This window comes from Camelus bactrianus, chromosome 5, assembly GCF_048773025.1.
Source record: "Camelus bactrianus isolate YW-2024 breed Bactrian camel chromosome 5, ASM4877302v1, whole genome shotgun sequence".
Classification (NCBI taxonomy): Eukaryota; Metazoa; Chordata; class Mammalia; order Artiodactyla; family Camelidae; genus Camelus; species Camelus bactrianus.
In genome coordinates this window covers 73,866,038-73,890,800 of record NC_133543.1, presented here as the reverse complement: position 1 = coordinate 73,890,800, position 24,763 = coordinate 73,866,038, and the positions used below count along the sequence as shown (strand labels likewise).

General features: G+C 38.3%; 1 protein-coding gene across 1 annotated transcript; it reads left to right on the top strand.

Annotated features, from left to right (window-relative positions):
* Window positions 1-24,558, top strand: CPO (carboxypeptidase O). Its single transcript, XM_010960104.3, has 9 exons — window positions 1-110; window positions 9,398-9,497; window positions 11,483-11,584; window positions 13,687-13,791; window positions 14,701-14,811; window positions 15,943-16,033; window positions 17,327-17,529; window positions 23,217-23,301; window positions 24,106-24,558. The coding sequence occupies exons 1-9, from the start codon at window positions 43-45 to the stop codon at window positions 24,366-24,368; spliced, it is 1,128 nt and encodes a 375-aa protein (XP_010958406.2). The 5' UTR covers window positions 1-42; the 3' UTR covers window positions 24,369-24,558.
* Window positions 24,559-24,763: the final 205 nt, after the last annotated feature.

The following is a 24,763-nucleotide window of genomic DNA, read 5'->3' as shown; positions in this document are numbered from 1 at the left end:
TGCAGGAGAAGCACAGGATTTTTTAGCTCTCTTGGCAGAAAAATGAAGCCTCTGCTTGGAACCTTTTATATCTTGGGGATGCTGGTTCCTGGAGGGCTGGGATATGATAGGTAAGTGTGAAATGGGAGGAGGGGCTGACTGTTATGATTTAGATTGTCTAAATGGAAAACTTTTTTCAAGATCAGTGCATCTGGATTCTCCTATCTTCTCACCCATACACACCATGAGATGAAAATAATAATCACTGAAGTTTTATCACTGAACATTACTTTAATAATCTGTAAATAAATGAATAAATATCTAACAAAGATTTCCTACCACAATGTATGATAAATAGCAATAGCTATGTCATGTTTTGTAATTAAAAAAGAAAATTGTAGTGAAAATTATATATCCTTCATTTACATAGTTTCTCAATTGGTAAGTCACATTATTCTAATTACTGAGAAAATGTTTAAAATGTTTAACACTACCAAATAATTTCACCAAGAGAAAATTACTGTTAGTGTTTTTATTTTTGGATAGATAGTTAGTTATGTATACAGTACTAATGCCAGAATTTTTCAGTTAAGTTGTATTGTAAAAATTTTCCTAGGACATGCTTAATTTACTTAAAACATAATGCAATCACTAATAATATTTCATCATTGCTACCCTATAAGGCAGAGTTGATTTCTACTTTGTTACTTATACAAATAATGCTGTGATAATCATCCAGCTACATAACAATTTTTTGCAAATCTTTATTTCCCTAATATAAGTTATAAGAAGATGAATTACTGGGTTAGAAGCTGAGGAAAATTCAAATTATCCTTTAGAAAAGTTGCATCAGTTTACACGTCAGCATCAGTGTACGAAAGCTCTTTTTAAGTATTTGCCAAGTTGACAAGTGAAAAATACCAACAGCTGACTTACTTTGCATTTTGTTGGTTTCTTATAAGGTTAAGTACTTTTTTGGTTTATTATTCATTTCATTGGTTTATAAATTGCTCATTCATGCCATTTGCCCATTTTTGTGTTCTCTCCCTATTCGTCATGAATAACTTCTTTGAATAGGTAACATACATTAAACATTTTGTGTGTGTGTGCAGTTTCCATATAAAGTATATTTTCCTTCATTCATACATAGCTTGTTATTCTGCACATTTGGTATATTTCATCAGGTATGTGTGATTATAAATTGCATTTCCTCTTTTGTTTCATGGTTAAATGCATCTTGCAACAAACTTGCTCTCACGGAACATAGAAATCCACTCCAATTTTTGCCCCAGACTAACCATCTGGCCTCAACCTGCCCCTTAGCTTCATAGACAGTCTGATTTCGGATATCTAAAGAGTATCCAGGATCTACGTGATGCCTAAACCTGTTCGGACATTGCCATCTCATATTTTCCATCAGTTTACTTGGTTTCATATAGAAACTGCATTTAGCTTCATTTCTAAGATTCCTCATATGTAAATCAGAGAAAAAGATTTACACATGTCATAGGGCTTTGACTGAAAAAAATCAACTTGCTTAAAAATATCACAAGCCTTAAAATTACACATGCTTTGGCTTAGTATGCCTGCTTCTGGAAATTTATACTGAGAAAACAAACTATGGAAAGAATTGTATGCACTGAGATGCAGCTTTATTTATAAGATAAAGATTATATTAAAAATTATAATATTTGGAAACAATCTAAATGTCCCATATTAGGTTATGTAAATGTTGATACATGACATATGACAATGGAATATTATTTATCCATTAGAAGAATAATTATGAAAAATTTTGATAGCATGGGAGAAGGCATATTTTATGCTAAAGGAAAGATGCAGAATACAAAATGTAATAAAATACTTAGAAAAATAAAAGAATAAATATGTACCCAAATGGACATCATTATCTTTGGTTGGTAATTGTTTTTCCTTCCCCTCAACTATTCTTTGTTTTGCAAGTATTTTACAAAGACAATACATAAAACTTTTATTTTAAAAAATGATTGCCAAGCCCAGGTTAAATTACGGAAGTGATTTGGCTCAGAAGATGAGACTCAGACAAGATGCCTTCCAGCGGTCATTGCTTGAGGAAAATATTTCATATCTGCTAGTCCTGGTCCTTATTGATTGTTTTATTTTCATTATTATTTACTGATATAAATAATGTCCACTTTTATATGGCTCTTATGAACTCGAAATATAGGTTAGCTGCCATTATTGATACTTTTCATTTATTCTGTGTGACGTAGTGGCAGTCCAGAAGATGTACAATTAACAAAGATGACAAGCTTTGCAATCTTTCTCTTGATCATTTAGGGAGGTGGTCTGTCATATATATATAGCATACTCCCAATAAAAGTATAAATCTGTAGAATCATTTGGGATTTAGCACTATGAATCAAATGCCTTGAAAATGTTCATCCTCTTTGACCTACTAATCCCATTCCTAAAATGTAGCTCAAGGAAATAATCAGAAATGAGCAAAAAGATTGATGCAAAAAGTCATTAACTCCAGAATTATTTACAATGGCAAAAAAAAAAAATGAAAAGGGAGACAGCTTTAATATCCAGCATAGATGACAATCTTTAAATACATGATACTATGTAAATATACACTTTCTGTCAAATATTGTGCAGTCATTAAAAATAATGTTTATAAAGAGTTTTTATTGGTTTGAGAATGTCTCTGGTAGAATATATAATAAAAAGGAGTGAATACAAAATTATATATAGATATAATTTTCACTGTGTTTATAAAAAAACATGCACAGATAAAAGACTGAAAGGAAATATGCCAAAATTTCAACAGTGGTTAACTCAGGGAGGTGGGATTATGGAGGACTATTCCTTCCTTCTCTTTTCTAATTTTCTCCTCTCCATGCTTCCTAAATTTTCCACTTATATGCATATGTTAATTTTGTAAGAAGGGGAAAAAAACTTTGAAAATACATTACTATCATGAAATATTCATGTAACTGTTTCCTAAGTATTTAAAATACAAAATCTGCCTCAATATTCATTAGTTTTTTTTTGCCTCTTTTTACATTCTAGCCAAAATTTCATCAGACAATCGTTGATCTGCAGTATTTATTAATAATGTACCCCCAAAGGATCATTTTCTCTGTTAAACATTTTATGAATTCCTATTAAAAAATACACAAAGTACAATAATCTTTTCATTTGATTGGTGAGATGAGACTTGGTGGTGATTTGAGGGATTAGCCAGCTTTTTATTTCCCTCTCTACATGTATTATGCATCACCCAAGGAAATGCCTAGAAACTGGGAATTGCCTTTTCTAAGTATATAGTTTAAACATTTCTTGGACTAAGTATTTGAGGTTCTGAGGCTTAAGTATTGTTTAATTTCATGTTAAAATGATAAGCACTTTTAATATCAGGAGTTTTCACTCAGTTCCCTTATGGTTGACTTTTTTTTGCATGTTATATGGACCCAGTCATTCAATTCGGGGCTTAGGGGACACCAGAGTCACACATTTTGCAGACATTAGCTGGGAGAAAGCCAAATGTTGATGCTTGATGGTGTCCAGTTACCTATCATTCATTCCCTTCCATATTGTACATTGCCTGGGAATATCAGCCCAACTGAAACAGGAACTCGCAGCTACCAGGACTGTTTTTTAAGTGTACGCTCTGTCCTACCCACTGAGTAGATAAATGTGATAAAGAATGACCTGAACTATGTGAACTACATGAAGGAAGGAATAGCATCTCTCTGGACAACCACCATCCCCTCCCAACACTGTGAAAGAATCTCCAATGATCTGAGCTCATGTCCTGGCAGGACAGCCAGTGCAAGGAATGAGAAAGAAGGAAAGACTGAAAAAATATCCTTCTCATTTGCTTCAGTCCCTTTCCTCTCTCCATTCTGAAAAAGTACTGAAACTATCTCCCGATGACTTTTTAATGCTGAGACATATTTTGCTCTCTTTGTAGTCCAAATCAGAGATAGACAGACAATTTTTTAAAATAGGCTAATAAATATTTTATGCTTATTTGCTAGGGTATAATAAAAGTATAATTTAGCTTCTGTAACAAAATCTTCAGGAAAAAAACCCCTCAGATAACAGTATTTACCTTAAAGGCTGTTGTTAGGATGATATATATGTGTCTTAGAACAGTGCTGACATGCATAACTGCTCATAAAATGTTGGTTATTATTACTGGCTATGCTTCAGTTTGGAATTCTCCCTCTCCTGTTCTCAATATGCTTAATGCACCATTGAGCTGGTTATCAGACTCTAGCTTATCACACCTCATGTTTCATTATTTAATGGTTAAGTTATTTTGCTTTTCATGTATTGATGTCTCATTCTCTTAAGTAGATTTTAAGCTCTGTGAGGAAGACATATATGTTTCTGTTACTATTATCTATTATCACTTTGGCATAGAGTACTAAGAGTACCCACCTATTGGGTTGTTTGGTGAATTAAATAAGATAATAATATAAATGCTTTGACTGATGCCTAGAACACAGTGCCCTATAAGGGTTAATGAGTGTTACTATAAAATATATATATTTGCTGATTATTTGATAAGGACATGAAATGTGCTCCTGAAAATGTACTTGCAAATTGAATTTTAAAAAATTTTAAACACACCAAGGGGTATATGTATTTTCTTTATAAAAATAATAATATGTTTTGTGAACCAATCAACCTCAACATATTGCTTACACCTGTATATATTTCTATATTACAATTGCTCATTCTGAAGCACTCTGGTTTATTAAAAAAATCAAATAAATGATAAACATTAGAAATGAATCCCTATATTACATAAAGCGAGTTCTACCCAATCGACATGTAATTTACATAGTTCCCTCAGCGTGATATTCCGTGTTCTGAACACGTTACATGCATCACGGATACCACAAACATTCATTACTGAGGTGAGAACATGTGGATTACCAAACTTTCAACACCATACAGAGAAACATATTGCTCCTCAATTATCACAATTTTACTAACATTCATTTCTTGTAATCACCTTCCAAAATTCATTTCATTGTTTTAACTAATTACTTAGGCAGTTGTATCACATGAGATTTTCATTTGGACAAACTGAAGAAGGTAAAATGTATTTAACAATAAAACACTTACAACTTTGAAGATAAAGAGCTTCTGCTAAATTCAGATTGTTATTATTAATGTTAGTAACAATTAAGGTCATGGAATTGTGTAGAGAAATGAATGGATTTCTATGACAGTAAGTGATTGTGGTACATGGTGCTAAATGAACCAGATTAAAAAATTAAAATTTAGTCAATCTGATTTCTGAAGTTTTGTAGATGTGAATGGAATTTGAGTTTTAATTAATTCTATTGAAAATATTTTGTAGTTTGGTATTGTTTGAATATAATACCAGTTAGATGGCTAAATTATTCTCCATATAATTTTTATTTTCAATATTATCGCAGCAAAATAGGTTTCTTCCTTTGCTTTTTTTTTTGAACTACTACTATGTTTTAACATTTATTAAGTATTAACTAAGTGTCCAAAATTTGCTCATTTTTAAACATGGATTAATTTATTTAATCCTCATAAGAATCTTATGGGAAAGTAGTATTATTTAATTTACAGACTGAAAAGTGAAGGCTTAGGGAAAGAGTAAATATAATACCAGAATGCTCAGAGGAAAAAATGTGAGAAAATTAATAAAAGTCATTAAAACATTAGCTGATTAGATCTCTAATACTTTCCCTTGCAATGCGGGGTCACTGTCCAAAAGTTCACACCCCAGTTTCTCCAAAATCTCACATCCCAGGGCTATTAACCTAGTAACCACTCCATACATATTTATGGGGTAAATGAATGATCAATTAGTATATTTTCATAGTGAAAATATAAGCTTTTTTTCTTTTTTACTTAAATAAAGCCTTTTAGTTAGGGAACTAAAACATTCATCAAACATTTGTGTGGCTTAGAAATAAGAGTACTAGCTGTGTAACTTACTAGCTTTGTGACTGCAAGTTACTTAGTTTCTCTTGCTTCAGTTTTCTTATTTGAAGATGACATTTCCCAGGGTTGCAATAAGAATAAATTAAATAATGTGCACGATTTTGCTGGCACAATATGTGGCATAAAGGAGAGGCATTCAATAGTTTTAGTAAACTGTTTGTTAAAATATCAACCATAAATGTATAATCTGAATAGGCCTGTATCTATTTTAGAAATTGAATCAATAATAATAACCTTCCAAAACAGAAAGCACCAGGCCCAGATTGGTTCACTGGTGAAAATTCTATGAAACATTTAAGGAAAAAGCTGTACCAATTCTCTATAATCTCTTACAGAAGCTAGAAGCAGAGAGAATACTTTTTAATTCATTTATGAGGCCAGTATTATCCAGATACCAAAACTAGGCGAAGACATTATGACAAAACAAAACAAAACAAAACAAAAAAACCAAAAAAAAAAAAAAAAAAAAAAAACCAGACCAGTATCTCTCATGAACATGGATGTAAAAATCCACAACAAAATGTTAGCAAATTGAGTCCAAAAATATATATATATAAAAGAATTATACACCACATCCTCCAGCTGAGATTTATCCCAGATATGCAAGGTTTGTTTAACATTGGTTAATCAATTAATGTAATCCATTACATCAATAGTCTAAAAATGAAAATGTACACAATCATATCAATAGATGAAAAAAATTTTGACAAAACCCATCCATGATAAAAACTCTCAGTAAATTAGACTTAGAGGGGAATTTCCTCAACTTCATAAAAAATAGCTAGAAAAAAATCTACAACTAACATTATATTCAATGGTAAGAAACTAGAAGCTTTCCTGCTAAGACCAGGAACAAGGCAAGGACTTCCACACTCATCACTGCTTTTGAAGATTGCCCTGGAGGTCCTAGTCAATTCCATAAAACAAATAATGGAAATGAATAGTATGCATATTGGAAAGGAAGAAATAAAACTGTCTTTGCAGATGACATCTATGTAGAATAGCTGAAAGAACTGACAAAAAAACCCACCTGTAATTAATAAGCAATTATAGCAAGGTTTCAGGATATAAAGTTAATGCACAGAAGTCAATCATTTTTCTGTATACTAGCAATGAACAAATAGAATTTAAATTTTTAAAAAATTATCATTTAAATTATCACCCCTCAAAATGAAACACTTAGGTATAAACCTAACAAAGTATGTACAAGATCTATGTGAGGCAAGCTACATAACTCTAATGAGAGCTATCAAAGTAGAATAATAGGTGGAGAAATGTTCCATGTTCATGGATAGGAAGACTCAATATTGTCAAGATGTCAGTTCTTCCCAACTTAATCTATAGATTCAATGCAATCCCAGTGAAATTTCCAGCAAGTTATTTTGTAGATATCAAAAAAAAAATTTATAAGGAATAGCAAAAGATGCAGAGTAGCCAAGTAGAAGTAGAGGAACAAAGTTGAAGAACTGATACTCCTAAACTTCAATACTTATTATAAATCTGCCTAATTAACACTGTAATCAAGACAGTGTGTATCAATGAAAGAATAGACTGATAAATCAATGGAACAGAATTGAGAGCTCAGAAGTAGACCCACAAAAATACAATCAACTGATCTTTGACAAAGGAGTAAAGACAATACAATAGCGCAAAAGTCTTTTCAACAAATGATGCTGGAACAACTAGACATCCATATGCAAAAAAGTGACCTAGACACACCTTCCATTCATCACAAAACTTAACTCAAAGTGGATTACCTAAATATAAAATGCAAAACTATAAAACTCCTAGAAGGTAACATAGGAGAAAACCTAGATAATCTTGGGTATAGTGATGACTTTTTAAATATACCACCAAAGGCATGATCTCTGAAATAAATAATTGATAACCTATACTTTATTAAAATTAAAAACTTCTCCCCTTAAAAGACAATGTCAAGAGAAGGAGAAGACAAGCCACAAAGTGAGAAAAAATATTTGCAAAAACACATCTGATAAAGGACCATTATCCAAAATGTACAAGGAACTCTTAAAACTCAACAATGAGAAATGGACAAAGGACCTGAACAGAAACCTCACTGAAGAAGATATACAGATGGCAAGTAAACACATGAAACATTGCTAGAGGGAATGCAAAATGGCACCGTCACTTTGGAAGACAGTTTGGTAGTTTCTTACAAAATTAAACATACTCTTGCCATATGATCCAACAATCATGCTCCTTGGTATTTACCCAAATGAATTGAAAATTTATGCCCACAAAACCTTGCACACAGGTGTTTATAGCAGCTTTATTCATAATTGCCAAAAACTTGGAAGCAACCAAGATGTCCTCTTTGACATCTTGATGTGAGCAGATAAAGTGTGGTAGTTTGAAATGAGCTATCAAGCCATAGAAAGACATGGAGGAAAGCTAAATGCATATTACTAAGTGAAAGAAGCCAATCTGGAAAGACTGCATACTGTATGATTCCAACCGTGTGACATTCTGTGAAAGTCAAAATAATGGAAAGATCAGCGGTTGCCAGGGGTTAGGCTGGAGGAAAAGATGAATGGTCAGATCACAGAGGATTTTTAGGGCAGTGAAACTGTTCTGTGTGATACTGTAATGGTGGATACATGTCATTATACATTTGCCCAAATCCATAGAATGTGCAATACCAAGAGTGAGCCCTCATGTAAACTGTGGGCTTTGGGAAATAATAATGTGTCAATGTAGGTGCCTTGTTTACAACAAATGTTCCGCTCTGCTGTGGGATTTCGATAGTGGGGGAGGTTGTGTGTGTAGGGGAACAGCAGGTATAGGGAACTCTCAGTATTTTTCATCTAATTTTGTTGTGAACCTAAGACATACCTAAAAAATAAAGTTTATTTATAAAGAACTGTTGCATAAAAATTCTTAGAATTATATGCAGTATTGTGGTTAATATTTCAGGCTTTTCAGTCAGGCTGTCAGGGTTTAAATCCCAATAACAATTTCCCTGTGATGCAGTTTCTTCATTGCTGAAATGGCGATAATGAGTACCTTATCTTGGAGTTTTCGAGAGAAGTAAATGAGAATTAAATTGCTTAAACCAGTGAGTGTCTCATAGTAAGTTTCAGTTCAGTAAATCTTAGCTATTCTCTCTTCTATAAATTTTAAGTGTTTTTATTTACAGCATCTTGCTGAATTATCCCAGCCTCCCGGCAAGGTTAGAATGGCTCTTCTCATCCTGCAGATGAGGAAACTGTGGCCCAGAAGGACTCAGTGGTACCTAAGTTCTCGCAGTTAGTAAGTCACAGAGGCAAGACTTTATTACTGACTTTTGTCCTCAAAATGCTGTGCATTTTGCTTTCTTGTATCTTTTCCAACTATCTTTTTTCATCAAGGACTAGGATAACCCTCATGATATCCTGGTCTCTTCACTGTGTTTTGTCTGACTTTTTTCCCTTTGCAGATCCCTGGCACAACACAGACAAGAAGTTGTGGATGAGATAGTGAGTCCATGGAGGAGCCTGGAGACATATTCCTATAACAGATACCACCCCATGGAGGAGGTAAGCAAAGACACAAAATGGGGGTGTTGGTGGTGGTCACAACCTACTTTAGGATGAGTGAGGGATAGTTCACTGCTAATATCCATGGACTAGAGAGCCTCAGGATGTGAAACTGATATTTGTCTGTGCACTAAGGTCAAGGAATTCCCAACCGTTACTCCCTGACCACCACCACTAAATATGCAAATCCTGGCGATATGAAATAAAAAGGCAAATCAACAACAAAAAGAAAAAGGAAGAAAAGAACACCCGAACCAGTTTTGATAGTGTAAACGGGGATCAGAATGAACCTTTACTCTTGTTCATCAAGTCTTTAGCTGGTTTAAGCAGGGCAGGGCCAATGTGTATATAGATGTGGGATGGAAGGTGGAGAAAACTTCTGATTGAATCATATTTAGCCCCAAAGTGTGGCATTATTTCCAGTAGGATGCAAGAAACACGGGCAGCTGCTCTCAAGAGGGGAAAACTTTTTTTTTCCCAAAGAAATATTTGTATTGCTGCTAAGTTCAGTGGTTTCTGAAACTGGATATGGTAAAATGTACATATGAATATATGCAGTGTGTGTGATATTGTGAAGTATAAATTTCTTTTGAAGTATAAATTTCCAAAAATAGAATTATGAGGTTAAAGGGTATGTGAATATACGTGTTTGATATAAATGTACAAGTTGTCCTCCAACCCGGCTTTACCATTTATTTCCTCCATATTGAGGAATATATTAATGTTTTCCAGAATTTTTTTCAAAGAGTACAAGAAAGAATTTACATTTTCTTCTATAACAATCATCCCAAAGTTTCTTAGATTTTTGAACAAAGTCCAGTAAGACCCACGGGAAGTGTATGCTTTGGTATCAGAGATGAGTCACACCTGGCTTGGCCACTTGCTCTGTGACCTTGACCAAGACATTTAACCTCTTCGTTCCTCAACTTCCTCATATGTGAAATGGGAGTAGCGATGCCTATCTTGCAGCTTTGTTGTAAGAGTGAAAAAAACTGCACTACTACTGGTTAAGCATGAACAATTGCTGCTGCAGTTTGTGTCTCTCCAGAGATTTAAGGCACCTGCGTCTGACCCAGCCCAACACAGAAGCACACACAATACTCATGTGATGATTTGTTAGTCCTCTTACTGTTATAATAATGCCTTTTATCTGTAGATATTCCATGCTAAGATGAATTTCAGTTGAGACACAAGAATTTTCAAATAGAATATTTGTTACGCCAAATTATTATATGTGCCATAACTCATCATTCAGGTGTTTTAACTATACCAAAATTGAGTGTGGGAGGTATCCTATCCCATGCTGATAACTAGCTTAATATGTCTTACCTTTGTGAATTCTTTATTTCATTCTCTCTTCTAGAACCCCAAATTACTGACTTACAGGCAGAAGTCTAAGACCCTTCCTTTGTAAGCACGGCATTAGGACTTGTAATTAAATCAACATCTATTCAGTTGTATTCAGCTGAAATAAAGTGATTGACTTGGCTTGATTAAGAAACTTCTGCTGGCATGTTGGTGAAGGGCATACCCAGGTCTTCTCTCATTTTGGATCCATGGACATTAGCTAAAGATATTTTGGGGAGTCATAAAGACTAAAGAAGGTCCCACAAAATAGACTTGACCTGAAACTTCTGGCATGACTGAGTGCCACCGGGAAATCTGGAAGTCTGGTGGCCATTATTGTACAATGTTTCAGAAGTGTTATAGTGGATTGTTGCAATTGATTATTCTCAATCATTTACTTGTAAAGTTCAACAGGATGTCCTAAGACTAGATGGCAGAGTAAATCTTTAAAGAACATGGTGGGTCGGGGGTGATCATAATTCGTTGGTTTAGTCTTCTAGTTTGTTTAGTGCACAGCTGTTGAAATGAAGAGCAAAGAGTTCAGAGTTCAGTGTCTTGATGTAAGAAGCAGTTATCTTAATTAGGGGCAAGCAAACAGTCTTCTTACTGATAACCTCGCTTCTCCCTGGCTGTTTCAGATCTATCAGTGGATGAGTCAGATAAGGGAGAAGTACACAGAAGTGGTGACACAGCATTTCCTAGGAATGACCTACGAGAGCCGGCCCATGTATTGTCTGAAGGTGAGTGAGAGGCTGGGAATTTCAGGGGTCTCTCCTGCCCCATCCAAGGCTACGTGTTGACGATCGAGGCTCGAGTGAGAAATATGGACAAGGTTAAAAGAAGCAGGGCAGAAAGACTTTGACTTTTCCACCTCAAAGTGGGTTTTAAAAATTCAAAACTTGTAAACGCTTACACCTTATTCATTTGCATGGAGTCTTGTTCTGGAGGGAGTAAAGAGAATTTGGAACGGTTGGGTGAGACCATGTGGGTAGGATTTAAAAATAAAGGCCCCGAGGTAAGAATTTTTTCCTTAGCTTTCTTCATGCTGGGCCTCTCTCATCCCCACTAAGACTGGGGAGCTTAAAATCGTGGCTGGTGGCTGGAGAGGACTTTAGACGTTCTGGCTGAGTGGTTTCCAGCCTGTGCTCTGTCAGGGCCTGGGTGTCTCCGTGCCTCGACAGAGTGGGAGAGGGGTCCTGCCTATAGGGGAAATCCCCACTCATGCTTCCACCAAAGCCAGTTCCCTTTTTATGTGTATTTTGAGTTTTTAGAAAATTGTTCTTTTTTAAAACTTTTTTTCCTCCATAAAAATGTTTGGAAATCATAGACAACCTTCATTTTTGGTTCCTTCATTTTTATGAGGGAACAAAGACCCAGAGGAGTGAAAGGACTTGTACGAGATCGCACAGCCGGATTGTAGCAGAGTCAGAGGGCTAACCCAAGCTCCAGGCTCTCTGCCCCTTCTGCGTGTGACATGATGAAGTGTTTGAGGCTGAATAACCACTTTCCACAGGGCCGGTCTCTCAGTTTTGGACCAGTGATAGTTCAATTCTGGCTGCTTTCAAGTAATACTCATGCCTGGGCCCCATCCACAGAGATTCTGAGATAATTGCTCCAGGATGGGGCCCAGGCACGCTTTGAGAGCTCCCTGGGTGATCCTAATGAGCAGGCAGGAATGACAAGCACTGCACCTAACCTTTGGTTTTCAAAGGGTGCTCCTTGCACCAGCAGCATCAGCATCACCTGGGAACTTGATAGACATGCACATTCTCGAGGCCGACTACAGATCCACCGAATCAGACACTCTGGGGGTGGGCCCAGCAATCTGGGTTTTAACAGGCCCTCCTCCAAGTGACCCTGATGCCCACTCAAGTTTTCCAGCCACAGTGCACTTCCCAGTTCCAGGTGATGCTGGTCCTGCTGGCCCACAACTGTGCTTCAAGAACCACCACCAAAGCACTTAAGCACTTCGGCATCAAGAACTGGCATGCCTTTGTTTGCTGTCCTCTTAATACTTTCCATAGATGAGTTAACTGACAAACACACTCACAAATTTGACAGTTACCTACAACTACAAAAATATCTATTGGCTTGAAATAGAATTTACCCAGGAGTTGAGTAATTGGTTAATATGTTAAGTGTGGGCCACTTACTTACCTGAGTTTAGATAGGCCATCACACGCTGAGCTGAGTCAGCCGAAAAGGCATTTAAACATCCTTTGCTCAGGACATACTTTAAAGAATAGAGCTGGTACATAATAAGGAGGCAATAAAGATAAACATATGATCATGTACATATACTCATAAAAGGGGTAATTATAGGAGAGAGTTAAGGTAAAAGGTGGATCAGGAATTATGCCAGCAAACTTTGAAAATGGGTGAGGATAAAAGGAAAAAGTTCTTGAATATGATGACTCCAGCCCCATATTTATTCCAATGTGCAAGTTTCTCACAGATATAGAGGGAGAGCCTTCAGCAGCCCAGTTCCCAGTAGTATTCAGTGAACAGTATGAGTCCTGGCCATTCACAAACCCAAAACAGATGTGACTATTACTAACATGGGCATGTTCACAGCTTTTTCTCCACCAAAGAGAATCTATAATTTCCAGGTTCATTCCTACCTACCCCACTGACCTGGTGGCTGACCTGATGTACAAGAATGATAAATGGGGAGAGGAGAAAGAAGAATGGGTTAGCCGGGAGTGGAGGATTCTCTAAAGGAAAGGGAAGAAGGCAGGTACCTCTAGGGAAATTAAAAAAAAAACAAAAAACTGCTAAGTTTGCACAGTGGTTTGTGATAATAAGTAATTGTTTGGTAATGGAGCACAAATGTCCCCTTTAGATCAGCCAACCATCCAATAACCCCAAGAAGATTATTTGGATGGACTGTGGAATTCATGCCAGGGAATGGATTGCTCCTGCTTTTTGCCAGTGGTTTGTGAAAGAAGTAAGTGTCTTTAACTTTCTCATAATGGTTAACCACCCCACAAAATACCTGTCATGACTCGGCCATTTGGACAGCATACTTCTTCCACATGTTGACAGTGCACCTCTCCACTGAGCTACCCCTTCACCCCAAGGGAAATGGAATTAATAAGTAGCTTCACTGAAAATTGAGTTAGATGTTCTGATCTCTTTCCAGTGCACCGCAAATCATTTTTGTTGGAAGGTAAATATATTTAAATGTGGAAGAAAATACATCTTGGAAGTCAGAGATGAGTTTGAATCCTGGCGCTGACTCTTTCTAATAGTCTTGTGCAAAATTTCTCACACTAGGACCCCTAGTTTTTCACCTGCAAAAGGTATATGAAATGACCACTTCAGCGTCTGTTGTGTGGATTAAGAGATTAACACATGGGAAATACCCAGTACGGTGAATTCTTGCATATTACCTATATCTTGCCCTTGGGAGAATAAGGAACCTTTAAAATTAATATCAGAGACTTTTTGTGATAGTCTTTTCAGAAACCCAAACATAATGAACCCCACAAAGGGTTAGTTCTCAAAGTGTGATTCCTAGACCAACAGCATCAACATAACTGGGAACCTGATAAAAATGCAAATTCTTGTTTTCCACCTTACCGCCTCATACCTAATGACTTAGGGGTGGGGATGGAGATGGGGAGTGTAGCCAGGCAGTCCATATTTCAACAAGTCCTCCAGGTGATTCCGATGCATGCTAAAGTTTCAGAACGACCACCGTAATGAATAGGACAATTGAGGCTAGGTTGGAGGGTGGAGGGTGGTGGTTAGATGTGCAGTCACCTCTTATAATTAAGTTGAAATTATTAGAAAATTAAAAGAGAAAAGACCTCTCCCCAGGATCATTGCAAATGTTTCTGTATTAAATTTCTAGATTCTGCAAAACTATAAAGACAACTCAAGGATAAGACGGCTCCTTAAGAACCTGGACTTCTATGTTCTTCCAGTTCTTAACATAGATGGTTACATCTATACTTGGACAACTGTGAGTTTATCGAGTCTGGTCCTGGGATGGGTTCACGAGCTAGATCTTGACTTAGGTTCATTTTTCTGACTTCAGTCACCACGGCTATAAAAATGTTTTGTGACCATAGAAAGGAAGAAATCTTGTTTGGGATGAAAATCAACATTTTCCAGCCAACAATCTAAGTGCAGTTTAGGATTGAAGAGGCTGAAGGCATTTTTTAAAAGTCCAGAACATGTGTTTTGTTTGTTTGTTTTTGACATATTCCCAGTTTTCCAGCCAGACAACATTTCTCCAACTCCATCTCCTTAAAATTCCTGGATTGCATGACACCTGATAAGGATTATGTTGGTATAAAATTTCTACACTACCCTCTGTCTGCCTTAAATCAGTTCTAGAATCATGAGGGGCACATATGATCTGTAAATACTAACCCAACCTTCATTTTTCATTGTGATCATGCACACCATGGGGAAAACATCTCATAAACTTTTTTATTTAGGAGACAACCTCCTCTTTGCAATGTTTCTAAAGCATACCACTTCTTAAGTAAGACCCCAGTTCCTAAAGAGTGTTAACTCCTCCTGCTCCCCCAGGCTCCCCCTGAGGCCCTTCGCAGGACCCCTTTCTCTGCAACAGCCTTTCTGGCCCATGTGTGAATCAAGTCCTTCCCTCCCAGCTTGTCTGGCAAAACGTGTCTTCATCCTCATCTCCACCCATCAGTCTTCTGCTTCCAGAAACGTGCAGAGACCATCTCTGATACACCTGGAACAGCGTCTTTCCATCTGCCCAGCTATTTCCCTTTCATCCTTTATCACTTGGACTTAAAAATACAATTCTCAGAAGCTTTTCCTGATTAAGCAGATCACATGCACCAGACACTGCTGAACTGGTCTTGAGGGAAAGGCCAAACTACCCCTCCAATTGGATGGTTTCCATGTAAGTACGCTTTGGGTCATACAGATGTTCCTGTTATTGGGAGCCGCTAGCCCATCTGTGAGACTAAAAATTACATGTACAGGCTTCGGAGTGATGAGGCAAGTTCTTCCAGACCATCCTAGGAAACGTTTTTCATGTGCGAGGACCACCCATTGTCACTAACACTGATCTGTGAGACCTTAGAATGGCAACATCCCTGTGTTCCTATTGCAGGATCGGCTTTGGAGGAAATCCCGTTCGTCCCATAATAATGGCACATGTTTTGGGACAGATCTCAATCGAAATTTCAATGCATCCTGGTGTAGTAAGTACACACTTAGTAGATGAATTGATAAATAACAACAAGAACAAAATAGAACAGAGAAACCAGGAAAGAGGTGAATTACTAGAATTAGTACTAATTCATATATATAACTTTTGAAATAAATATCTAATTTTGTACAGCTTTCTGGACTTCCTGATCAGTGTTATTCCCTCTAAAGAGATGATATTATCTATGCAGTAAAAAGAGCAACACTCAAATACAGGACTGTCTCCAAGTGAGGCTGGCTAAAAAAGGGCAAAGCAAACCTAGACCAGTGTGACTATGTTTGAAGTCCATCACTTCATTTTAAAATATATGAGTTATTAAGGGGGAGGCTGTAGCTCAGTGGCAGAGTGTGTGCTTAGCATGCACAAGGTCCTAGGTTCAATCCCAAGCACCTCTGTTATAAATAAATAAAAATAAATAAACCTAATTACCCCCCTGAATATATGAATTGTTATAAAGAAAAGAAAAATCAGAGAATCGCCCTTGCAGATTATTTTACAGCAGGAGTGCAGCAGTAAACAAGGCAAACATTTTCTTCTCCTTAAGGCATTTTCATGTTTCTGAATCTCAACATGCCCAATGCATTGGAAGCAAATAGAGGTGGGAATGGTTGTGAGCAGTCTGGTTAACAACCAGATGGCAAAATGTAACATTCATACTTGGCAGCTGTGTGGTCTTGGAAAAATGGCTTCAGCTCTTTGCCTTAGTTTTGTCTTATTTTTAAAATGTGGCCCAGAGTAATACCATCTTATCACTGGATTGTGGTGGAGATTCAGTGAGATGCTATGTTGGAGAGGCTGGGCTCAGTGCCCAGCATGTAAAAGGTGCTGTTGATGGTCCTTATTATTGATGAGAATGACAGACTATAAAATAGCTTTTTTTTTTTTTCATCCTTGCAAAATAGCTCTCATGAGATTCAAGACGGTAAGACAAGAGAGAGAATTAGACCAACGAGACTATGTCCAAGTCTGACCCTGGAACCCGAGAGCTGGTTCCTAAGGGCCCACCAAAGGTTTAAGTGAAAGATTAGTAAAATTGCCATTCCATTTTCATCTTCCTTTCTGGGAGTTTGTTTCTAAATCTGAACGTCAGCCTTCTTGCTTTTCTGAGTTCCTCCTTGAATGACTATCCAAGTTGACTTATTTAACCAGGACTAACTTAGACAAGCAGAGGCAAGCCTAGATTCCATCTACAGATGCCCTGAGCAAGGATGGGTCCTTCCCTTAGCCTCGGTCAGTGCTAAGCAGAGCTCGTGATGCCTTCCTTGGGGTTTCCTTTATATTTCAGGTATCGGCGCATCTCACAACTGCCAAGAATTAACATTCTGTGGGACAGGACCTGTGTCTGAACCAGAGACAAAAGCTGTTTCCAGCTTTATAGAGAGCAAGAAGGAGAACATTGTGTGCTTCCTGACCATGCACTCTTATGGGCAGCTCATCCTCCTGCCTTATGGCTACACCACAAATAAACCAAGTAACCACGAAGAACTGGTAAGACCATAGTGCCAAAGCCTTTAGAAGCCTCAGCAGGACCCTGCCTTCCTTTTCCTGATTTCCATTTCTAGGATTTTGGCTCCAGCCCTGCTTTCGTTCCCTCTGCTCTTTCTTATTTTCTTACTCTTGCTTTTCACACCTTGCCAGATGCCTGCTGGGAAGGCTTCAGGTTAAATGCTGCTTTACCTACGTTAATTAACTACCTGTTTCGGAAAGTGTCAAGTTGGGAGACATCTTAGGTATTCGTGTGTAATATAAATGAGATGATTATGTTAATCATCTGCAGGAATGCGCTTTCATTTCTGTAAATTCTCTTGAAGCTCCCGTTCAGCAATTATAGCTTTTGAACCGTGCTTTAAAGAACTTGCCAGCTGTTAGTGGAATATGGCATCTCTAAAATAACATGGCTAAATAATATCTGTTCTCTTCCCTGCTAAACACAATGCTTTATTTTCTTCTAAACTCTGCCTCTAGTATTTGCCTAGGAATATTTGCAAGGGGAAGTGCTAGAGAAATTCAAAGCAGGGAAAGTCTGCTTTGTCTTATCCGGGCCCTTCTCTGAAGCTGTGTTTACCCAAGCCCTGGTGGGCAGTGAAATGCTGAAAAAAACTGGGCTCTTTGCCCTGTTGTGAACCTGAGAGCAAGAGACATAAGTCAAAGAAAGGGTAAATTTAGAATTGTGATATTTTGCATCTTTTCTTAATTTAAAAAAATTTTTTCTAATTATGGTAAAACATACATAACAAAATTTACTATCTTAAACCATTTTTAAGTGGACAGTTCAGGAGTGTTAAGTATAGTCACATTAAGTGCAACGGATCTAAAACTTTTTCATCTTGCATCATTAAAATATCTCTACCCATTTAAACAGCAGTTTCGCATCCCCCTTGACCCTGGCAACCAACATTCTACTTTTTGTCCCTACGAGTTTGGCTACTCTAGGTACCTCATATAAGTGGAATCACACAGTATCTGTCTTTTTGTGACTGGCTAATCTCACTTGGCATCATGTTCTCAAGCTTCAACCCTGTTGTACCACGTGGCAGAATTTCCTTTTCTTTTAAAGGCTAAATATTATTCCATTGCATGTATATACCACATTTTCTTTATCTACTCATCCATCATGGATATTTGAATTATTTCCACCTTTTTCCTATTGCAAATAATGCAGCTATGAACATAGGTATAAAAATATCTCTTTGAGATCCTACTTTCAATTCTTTGGAGTATATACCCAGAAGTGGAGTTGCTGGATCATATGGTCATTCCATTTTCAACTTTTTGAGAAGCCATCATATGTTTTTCCACAGCAAGTACACCATTTTCCATTCCCTCCAATAGTGAACAAGAGTTCTGATTTTTTCCATATTTTCCCCAACACTTGTTTTTTCCTGTATATTTTTAAAAATTTTTTTGTTTGAACAAACTTGACATTATTAACAAACATTGGACTGGATGGGGGCTAAGCGTGCTCTACTCTTAAGATTACAGAAGCCTGGTGATCCATTGATTCTGTTGTGTCTCATCCCCTCCCACTGAAGGGTGACCCATAAAACCCAGGTCTGTACACTAAAAGAAAAACCGCTATAGATTTTTGCTGAAGGGAGCCCTTCCCCAGCAGTGCCCCAATATCTTTCCTGCAACTGTCTATAGACGTTTGTTCTTCATGATCATTTTGCAAGTGGTGGAAATCACTAACATTTACCTAGAACTTTAAAAATTACTAAGGGATTTTATGGACATTATCTCATCTGATCCTCATGACGATATAATTAGCTCACCTTGGAGATGGGGAAATTAAGACCTTGAGTTAATTATATTTCTAAAGCCCCTGTAGATGGTAAATGGGGGAGCCTGGGCTGGAACACATGTCTTCAGACTCCAGAGGTCACATTCATCTGACCACTGCCTCTCTCCACTCAGGGAGGGTTTGCAAATTACGGGAGCCATCATCAACTTGGATGCATAGTCCACTGCATCCTATTTCCTCCACCTTTCTGTGCCCCAGGAGGTCTATTTCTTCAGTAAAGAAACCCGCAGAAACAGAGATTTCAGTCAAGAAGCATCGAGCCCTCCATATTTCCCGGTCCTGGTGGTATTTGCCATAGGTGTCTACTTTCTGCATAAAGGGTTCTGTGACAAACACAAATGAATCACCAAAGACAGGCCATTATAAACTTTTAATGGGACTGGCCCTTCCACCAGCAGAAAAAAGAGACCTGTATACCCCAGTATTTTTCTAGAGAATTTCATGCCTTTTTTTTGGTATGGGAAAACAGAGGCTACGTGGTCATTTCGCAAGATTTGTATTCAAAGGTCACGGGGTCTTGTGCTGCTGACTGGCTGAAGGTTAGAGCTTTCTGGCCACAGGCTAGAGGTGGGGCACTGACATCATCACTCCTGGAAGGTGGAACTCTAAGACGGGAATTACTGGCAATCCTTCAGTACTATGTGTAGAGATTGGTAAATAGAATTGAGAAAGATGGCTTCAATTCTGTCTCTCTTACACTCTCAGGTGCTGAAGAGTTAGCATAACATTCATCACTAAGACTCTGCCATAAAAAGACTGTGAACATTTTGCCACCATGTGTCAAACTTATTGAAGCTAGTTAGCAGTGTTTTCAGGTTCTTAATGGTGAGCTTTGATAGAGTGTACAGAGACAGCATCACACCAACTGTTCAAGGAGATTTCCATTTCTGGTACTATTTACAACCACCAGAGACTAGTAATTAATCTCTAGATATTTACAAAATCAAAAATTTGTAGAAATCATGATAAATATTATACTGCATGATAGACAACTTGGCAATCATTAAATAGGGGAAATATAACTATATATAGCCTCTTTCTAAACTGCTCTGGAAATCGAGTAGCTACAAGAAGTCTAATGTTTCAATGCTGCCATTCTTTCCATTTGAACTCTTTCCATATCAGCCCCTGGATCCCATTCCAAGCGCCGTCCTCCTACACACATGCCAGGGCCTTAATCAATCTTTCTGATGCTTGCCTTGAGAATATGTCTATAGGAAATTCTCTGCGCCCAGTGAAGAAGTTACTAAGCTGGCATGAGGTCTTTAGCAATGTAAATTATGTACTACTAGCGAAGGGATTTTTTTTTTTTTTTTTTTTTTTTGTCTAGCCAGTACCTTTGGGCTGAGAAGAAGAATAGCACAGGAATGGGCTCTCTGTGGCCTTGCAGTATAATGTCAAAAGGAGAGAAAAGAATGATCAGGAGCTCCACCCCTAGAGATAGAAGGCAGCATCTACAGGATCTCCATTTCATCTTTTCACAAAGGACCAAACCCATAAGCAAAGCATCACAACTGTGTTCTTCTCATATATGTTCTACTTCTGACTCCTAGTAATTCTGACTCTACTTCTGACTCCATAGTAATTCCTAGTGGAATCATTAAAAAAAAACAAAAGTTCTTTTTGTCAATAAAGAAGAGGAAACTGGAAAGACCCTCTCCTACCCCACAGCCAGGATTTGAGGAAAGGGAACTATATAGGATAAAGTAAGTAAAGGCTGGCAGTGGGAAGAGTCATTGTCTGGGGTGAGCCACAGGAAAGGAGAAAACAAGAAATAGAAGAAACCATTTGAATAGAAAACGTAGCCTGGAGCTACTCTACGTAACCCAAATAAAAGTTAAGACCCCACATGGACCAGTTAGCATGGAGTTTCATTCAAAGAAACACAGAAACACATGGGAATTAAAAATAGTTTAAAACAATTCCTATCTCTACCAGAGACTCTGGAAGGACTTCAGAAAAGAGTGTAGCTGGTAAATCTTAGCAACTCTTTCTCCAGGCTTCATGCTTTTAATTTCACTCACACACAGCAGCTACCCTGACTCCTTTCACTCCGCTCTTCATTCTTACTTCCTTACTAGAATTTCTCTCTCCAGAAATCCCCCTTTCTGAATCTCCTCTCCTCCTTATGATTTCCTCTTCTTTCTGCAAACAGCTCTCATACATGTGGAGAGTCTAGTGTAAATGATTAAAACCAGCTTTATTCCTCCCTCTTCTTTAGCCCTTCCTACCCATCATCTCAGTTCTGGACAACACAAGCCCAGGAACTAAGGCAGACTTGGAATCTCTTTTCAGGAAGAGAGTGCAGGTGAAATTCTTAGTACTGAGTGGAGACGAGGCAAGAAGCCTGCAAACATGTTCAATTTATCATTGTATCTTAGCACACACACAGAAAGTGCCGAGTTCTACCACTGCCGCATGTGATCTCATCACCACTTATTGCCTTTTCTACTCTTCCTTTGAATTTCACCATGTCTGTCTGCACTCTGAGACCCAGGCACCACCATGTCACATCTTAGGATTCAGTTGGACAGTGCAGGACCAGGAAAGGAGAGACAGGATCTAAAACTAGACCTGTCGCTAGTCAGACGTCAGGGGAGCTGATGCACCTGTAAGTGCAGGCAGGCTGCCCTAAGGGGTAAAGCCATGGTGGATCACAGTCCAGGCAAGGAGTGGCCAAGGGGATTTTGGTGGTGTTCACATAGAACCTAAGGAGTGGGATGTGCCATCAGGTGGGTAGAATGTAGCATGAGGGAATCTAGGCTGGGGGATACTTAGACTGTCAAAGGTACTCAAGGACATTCATCCGAAGGCCAATGAGCATGGCCAGTACACTTGGACCTCAGTTAGTGTCTCTGATCTCAGGAAAGGGTCTGCAGAGAGCAAGGCTGAGACCTTAGAAATCATCCAGTTGTGAGAGATTTCCAGTGTAGTAAGGTGACATGGTGCTAGGTGTGGCCAAGTGTGTCATTTCATGCTCTGAAATTCTATTCTATGAGCCTAAGAGAGAGAAGTATCAAATACTTTTAAGGAAGAATAAGAGGTGGGTAATAAGAGAAGTATGAACAAAGGGCTGTGGGAGAAAAAAGTGGGGAGAGAGAATCCAGTTGGGGTGATCAAGAAAAGCCTATGGAGTAGTTGGCATTTGAGGTCCCTTGAGGTTGGGTAGAATTTCAACATTATGAGAGGTAAGGCATCCCAGGTAGAGGGAATATCCTGAAAAAAGGCAGAGAGGCTGAGGAACAGGGGCATGTCTGAGGAACTGTGGGAGAACTTGAGCTTGACTATAATCTAGGGTGGAATCTAGAGATGATGTTGGGAAGGTGCATTAGGTCCATATGGTAGAGGATCTCAAATCCTAGACTGAGAAGTTTGTATTTAATTCAGTGGGCAACTACGAGTTACTGAAGGCTTTTCAGCAGGTTCATGATCATTGTTCTGCTCTATGAAAGCTCACCTGGAAAGCAGGGGAGATCAATTGGGATTAAGGATTTGCAAGAGAATGGAAAACTAGAAGATGACAATAGTCCATTTCAGAGGTGATAAGACTGAAATAAAGTGATGACACTGGAAGTGCATCTTGATAACTATTTGAGAGAAGAGTCAAAGATGATAGGATTTTACATGTTGGGGGCACATGATAGGCCAGAACTATGAACATCAAAGCAGCCTTATTAGTAGGGAAGATGATGAAACTGGGCTTGAGTGTGTTGAGTCTGAAGTACCAGCAGGCTACCCAGGTAGAAATGTTCAATGGGAAGTTAGAAAGATGGTTTGGAACTCTGAGGATGGATTTGGACAAAATAGCAAACCCTCTGGATTGTTGAATTTATTTTTAACACCAAATATCTGTCTCTTCATTTCCCACCTACAGATCCAAGTTGGACAGAAGGCAGCAAATGCATTGAAAGCAAAGCATGGAACCAATTATAGAGTTGGATCGAGTGCAGATATTTTATGTAAGTATCTTTTTTTTTCCCTCTTCAATAGTATCTAAGGCACAAAAAAGTCAGTGGGCTTTGGGGAGTGGGGTGGACAGGATAGAAAAGTTCCTTGGATCAACAGAAAGTTGTACAAATCAAAACGACCAAGGATAAAATAGGGATAAGGTGTGAGCACAACGCAAAAATTAATACACTGGCTCAGAACTCCCTCTGGCTTCAGTTAAAAAGAGCGGGCAGTGAGGAGACACAGGAGTTAACAGGAAAGATGTTCCCTAGGGACCCTTGGTCAGTTGATTCAGTTCCCAGAAGACCATCAGGCTAAGAAAGTAAAGCAGATGGGGCCTGGAGAGAGGATCTTTTTTAAAAAGAGGATTTAGTTGAAAGGAGAGAGCACTGCTTTTTCCATCCCCAACTACTGCTTCCTCTACCCACTGGAGGACCACCGAGGTCATATTTTCCTAATATTTTTCCTATTGGTCATTTTGCTTCTTGTTCCTTTATCTGCCAGTTCACTTTTACCTTCAATATTAGATAGTCTTGTCTTTGATTCAGTTAAGACACTTCAACAAAACCTCTGCTATGTGCCAGGCAAAATGCTAGCTAATGTGGGGAGGGCAAAGGAAGACAGAGGCTGAACGAGACGTAATTCCTGCCCTACAGGGGCTTGATATCAAGGAGAGGAAGAAGACACCTACTCACAAAATCTTAATATGAAAGAGTTTATTTACTTTGTTAGGTTGAACCTCTATTCCCTGAAATGGCTAATAGAAATCTTTCACAGGACAGCTTCCAACTCTGCCTCCATGTTTGCATTTGTAGATGCCACATCAGGGTCTTCAAGAGACTGGGCCCGGGATATCAGGATCCCCTTCTCATACACGTTTGAGCTGAGGGACAATGGTACCTATGGTTTTGTTCTGCCAGAAGCTCAGATTCAGGCTACCTGCGAGGAAGCCATGGAGGCTGTGCTTTCAGTCCTGGATGACGTATATGAGAAATACTGGCACTCAAACAGCGCTGAAAAGGCGATGTCTACTGCTGTGGTGCTGAGCTTGCTAATGTCCTTCATCTCTCTTCTCTAAGCGCATCCTCCCCAGGGCCGCTCAGCCCCAGTGATGTGGACAGGACCACATGGAAGGTGTTTGTGGTTATGGTGGAGCCAAATAATTTAACTAGAAATACTTCCTATTTCAATAAAGAGGAATCATCTTTGTATTTTAATGTTTTTTTTTTTTTTTGCTGGGTAATTAATTTGTATTACTTTAAAAGAGTATCATATTAGTCATTGCTACAGTAGTGCTACAGATCAAACCTGCTTACCAGTCAGCAGCTCACAAATCTGTAGGTCAGCAAGGAAGCTCTGTGCATCTTGGCTGTTCTCACTTACATACCTGTGGTCAGTTTCAGGGCAGCCGCCCCAGGGTCTAGAGAATTTTCTTCCCATCTAAACTCTTCGAAAATTTTGCCTGTGCCCTTG

Excerpts from the sequence above, each read along its gene's own strand:
- CPO (XM_010960104.3), top strand. The coding sequence starts at position 43 with ATGAAGCCTCTGCTTGGAACCTTTTATATCTTGGGGATGCTGGTTCCT. Across the intron at positions 11,585-13,686 it reads GGCCCATGTATTGTCTGAAG|ATCAGCCAACCATCCAATAA; the intron begins GTGAGTGAGAGG and ends TGTCCCCTTTAG. Across the intron at positions 16,034-17,326 it reads TTTCAATGCATCCTGGTGTA|GTATCGGCGCATCTCACAAC; the intron begins GTAAGTACACAC and ends TTTATATTTCAG.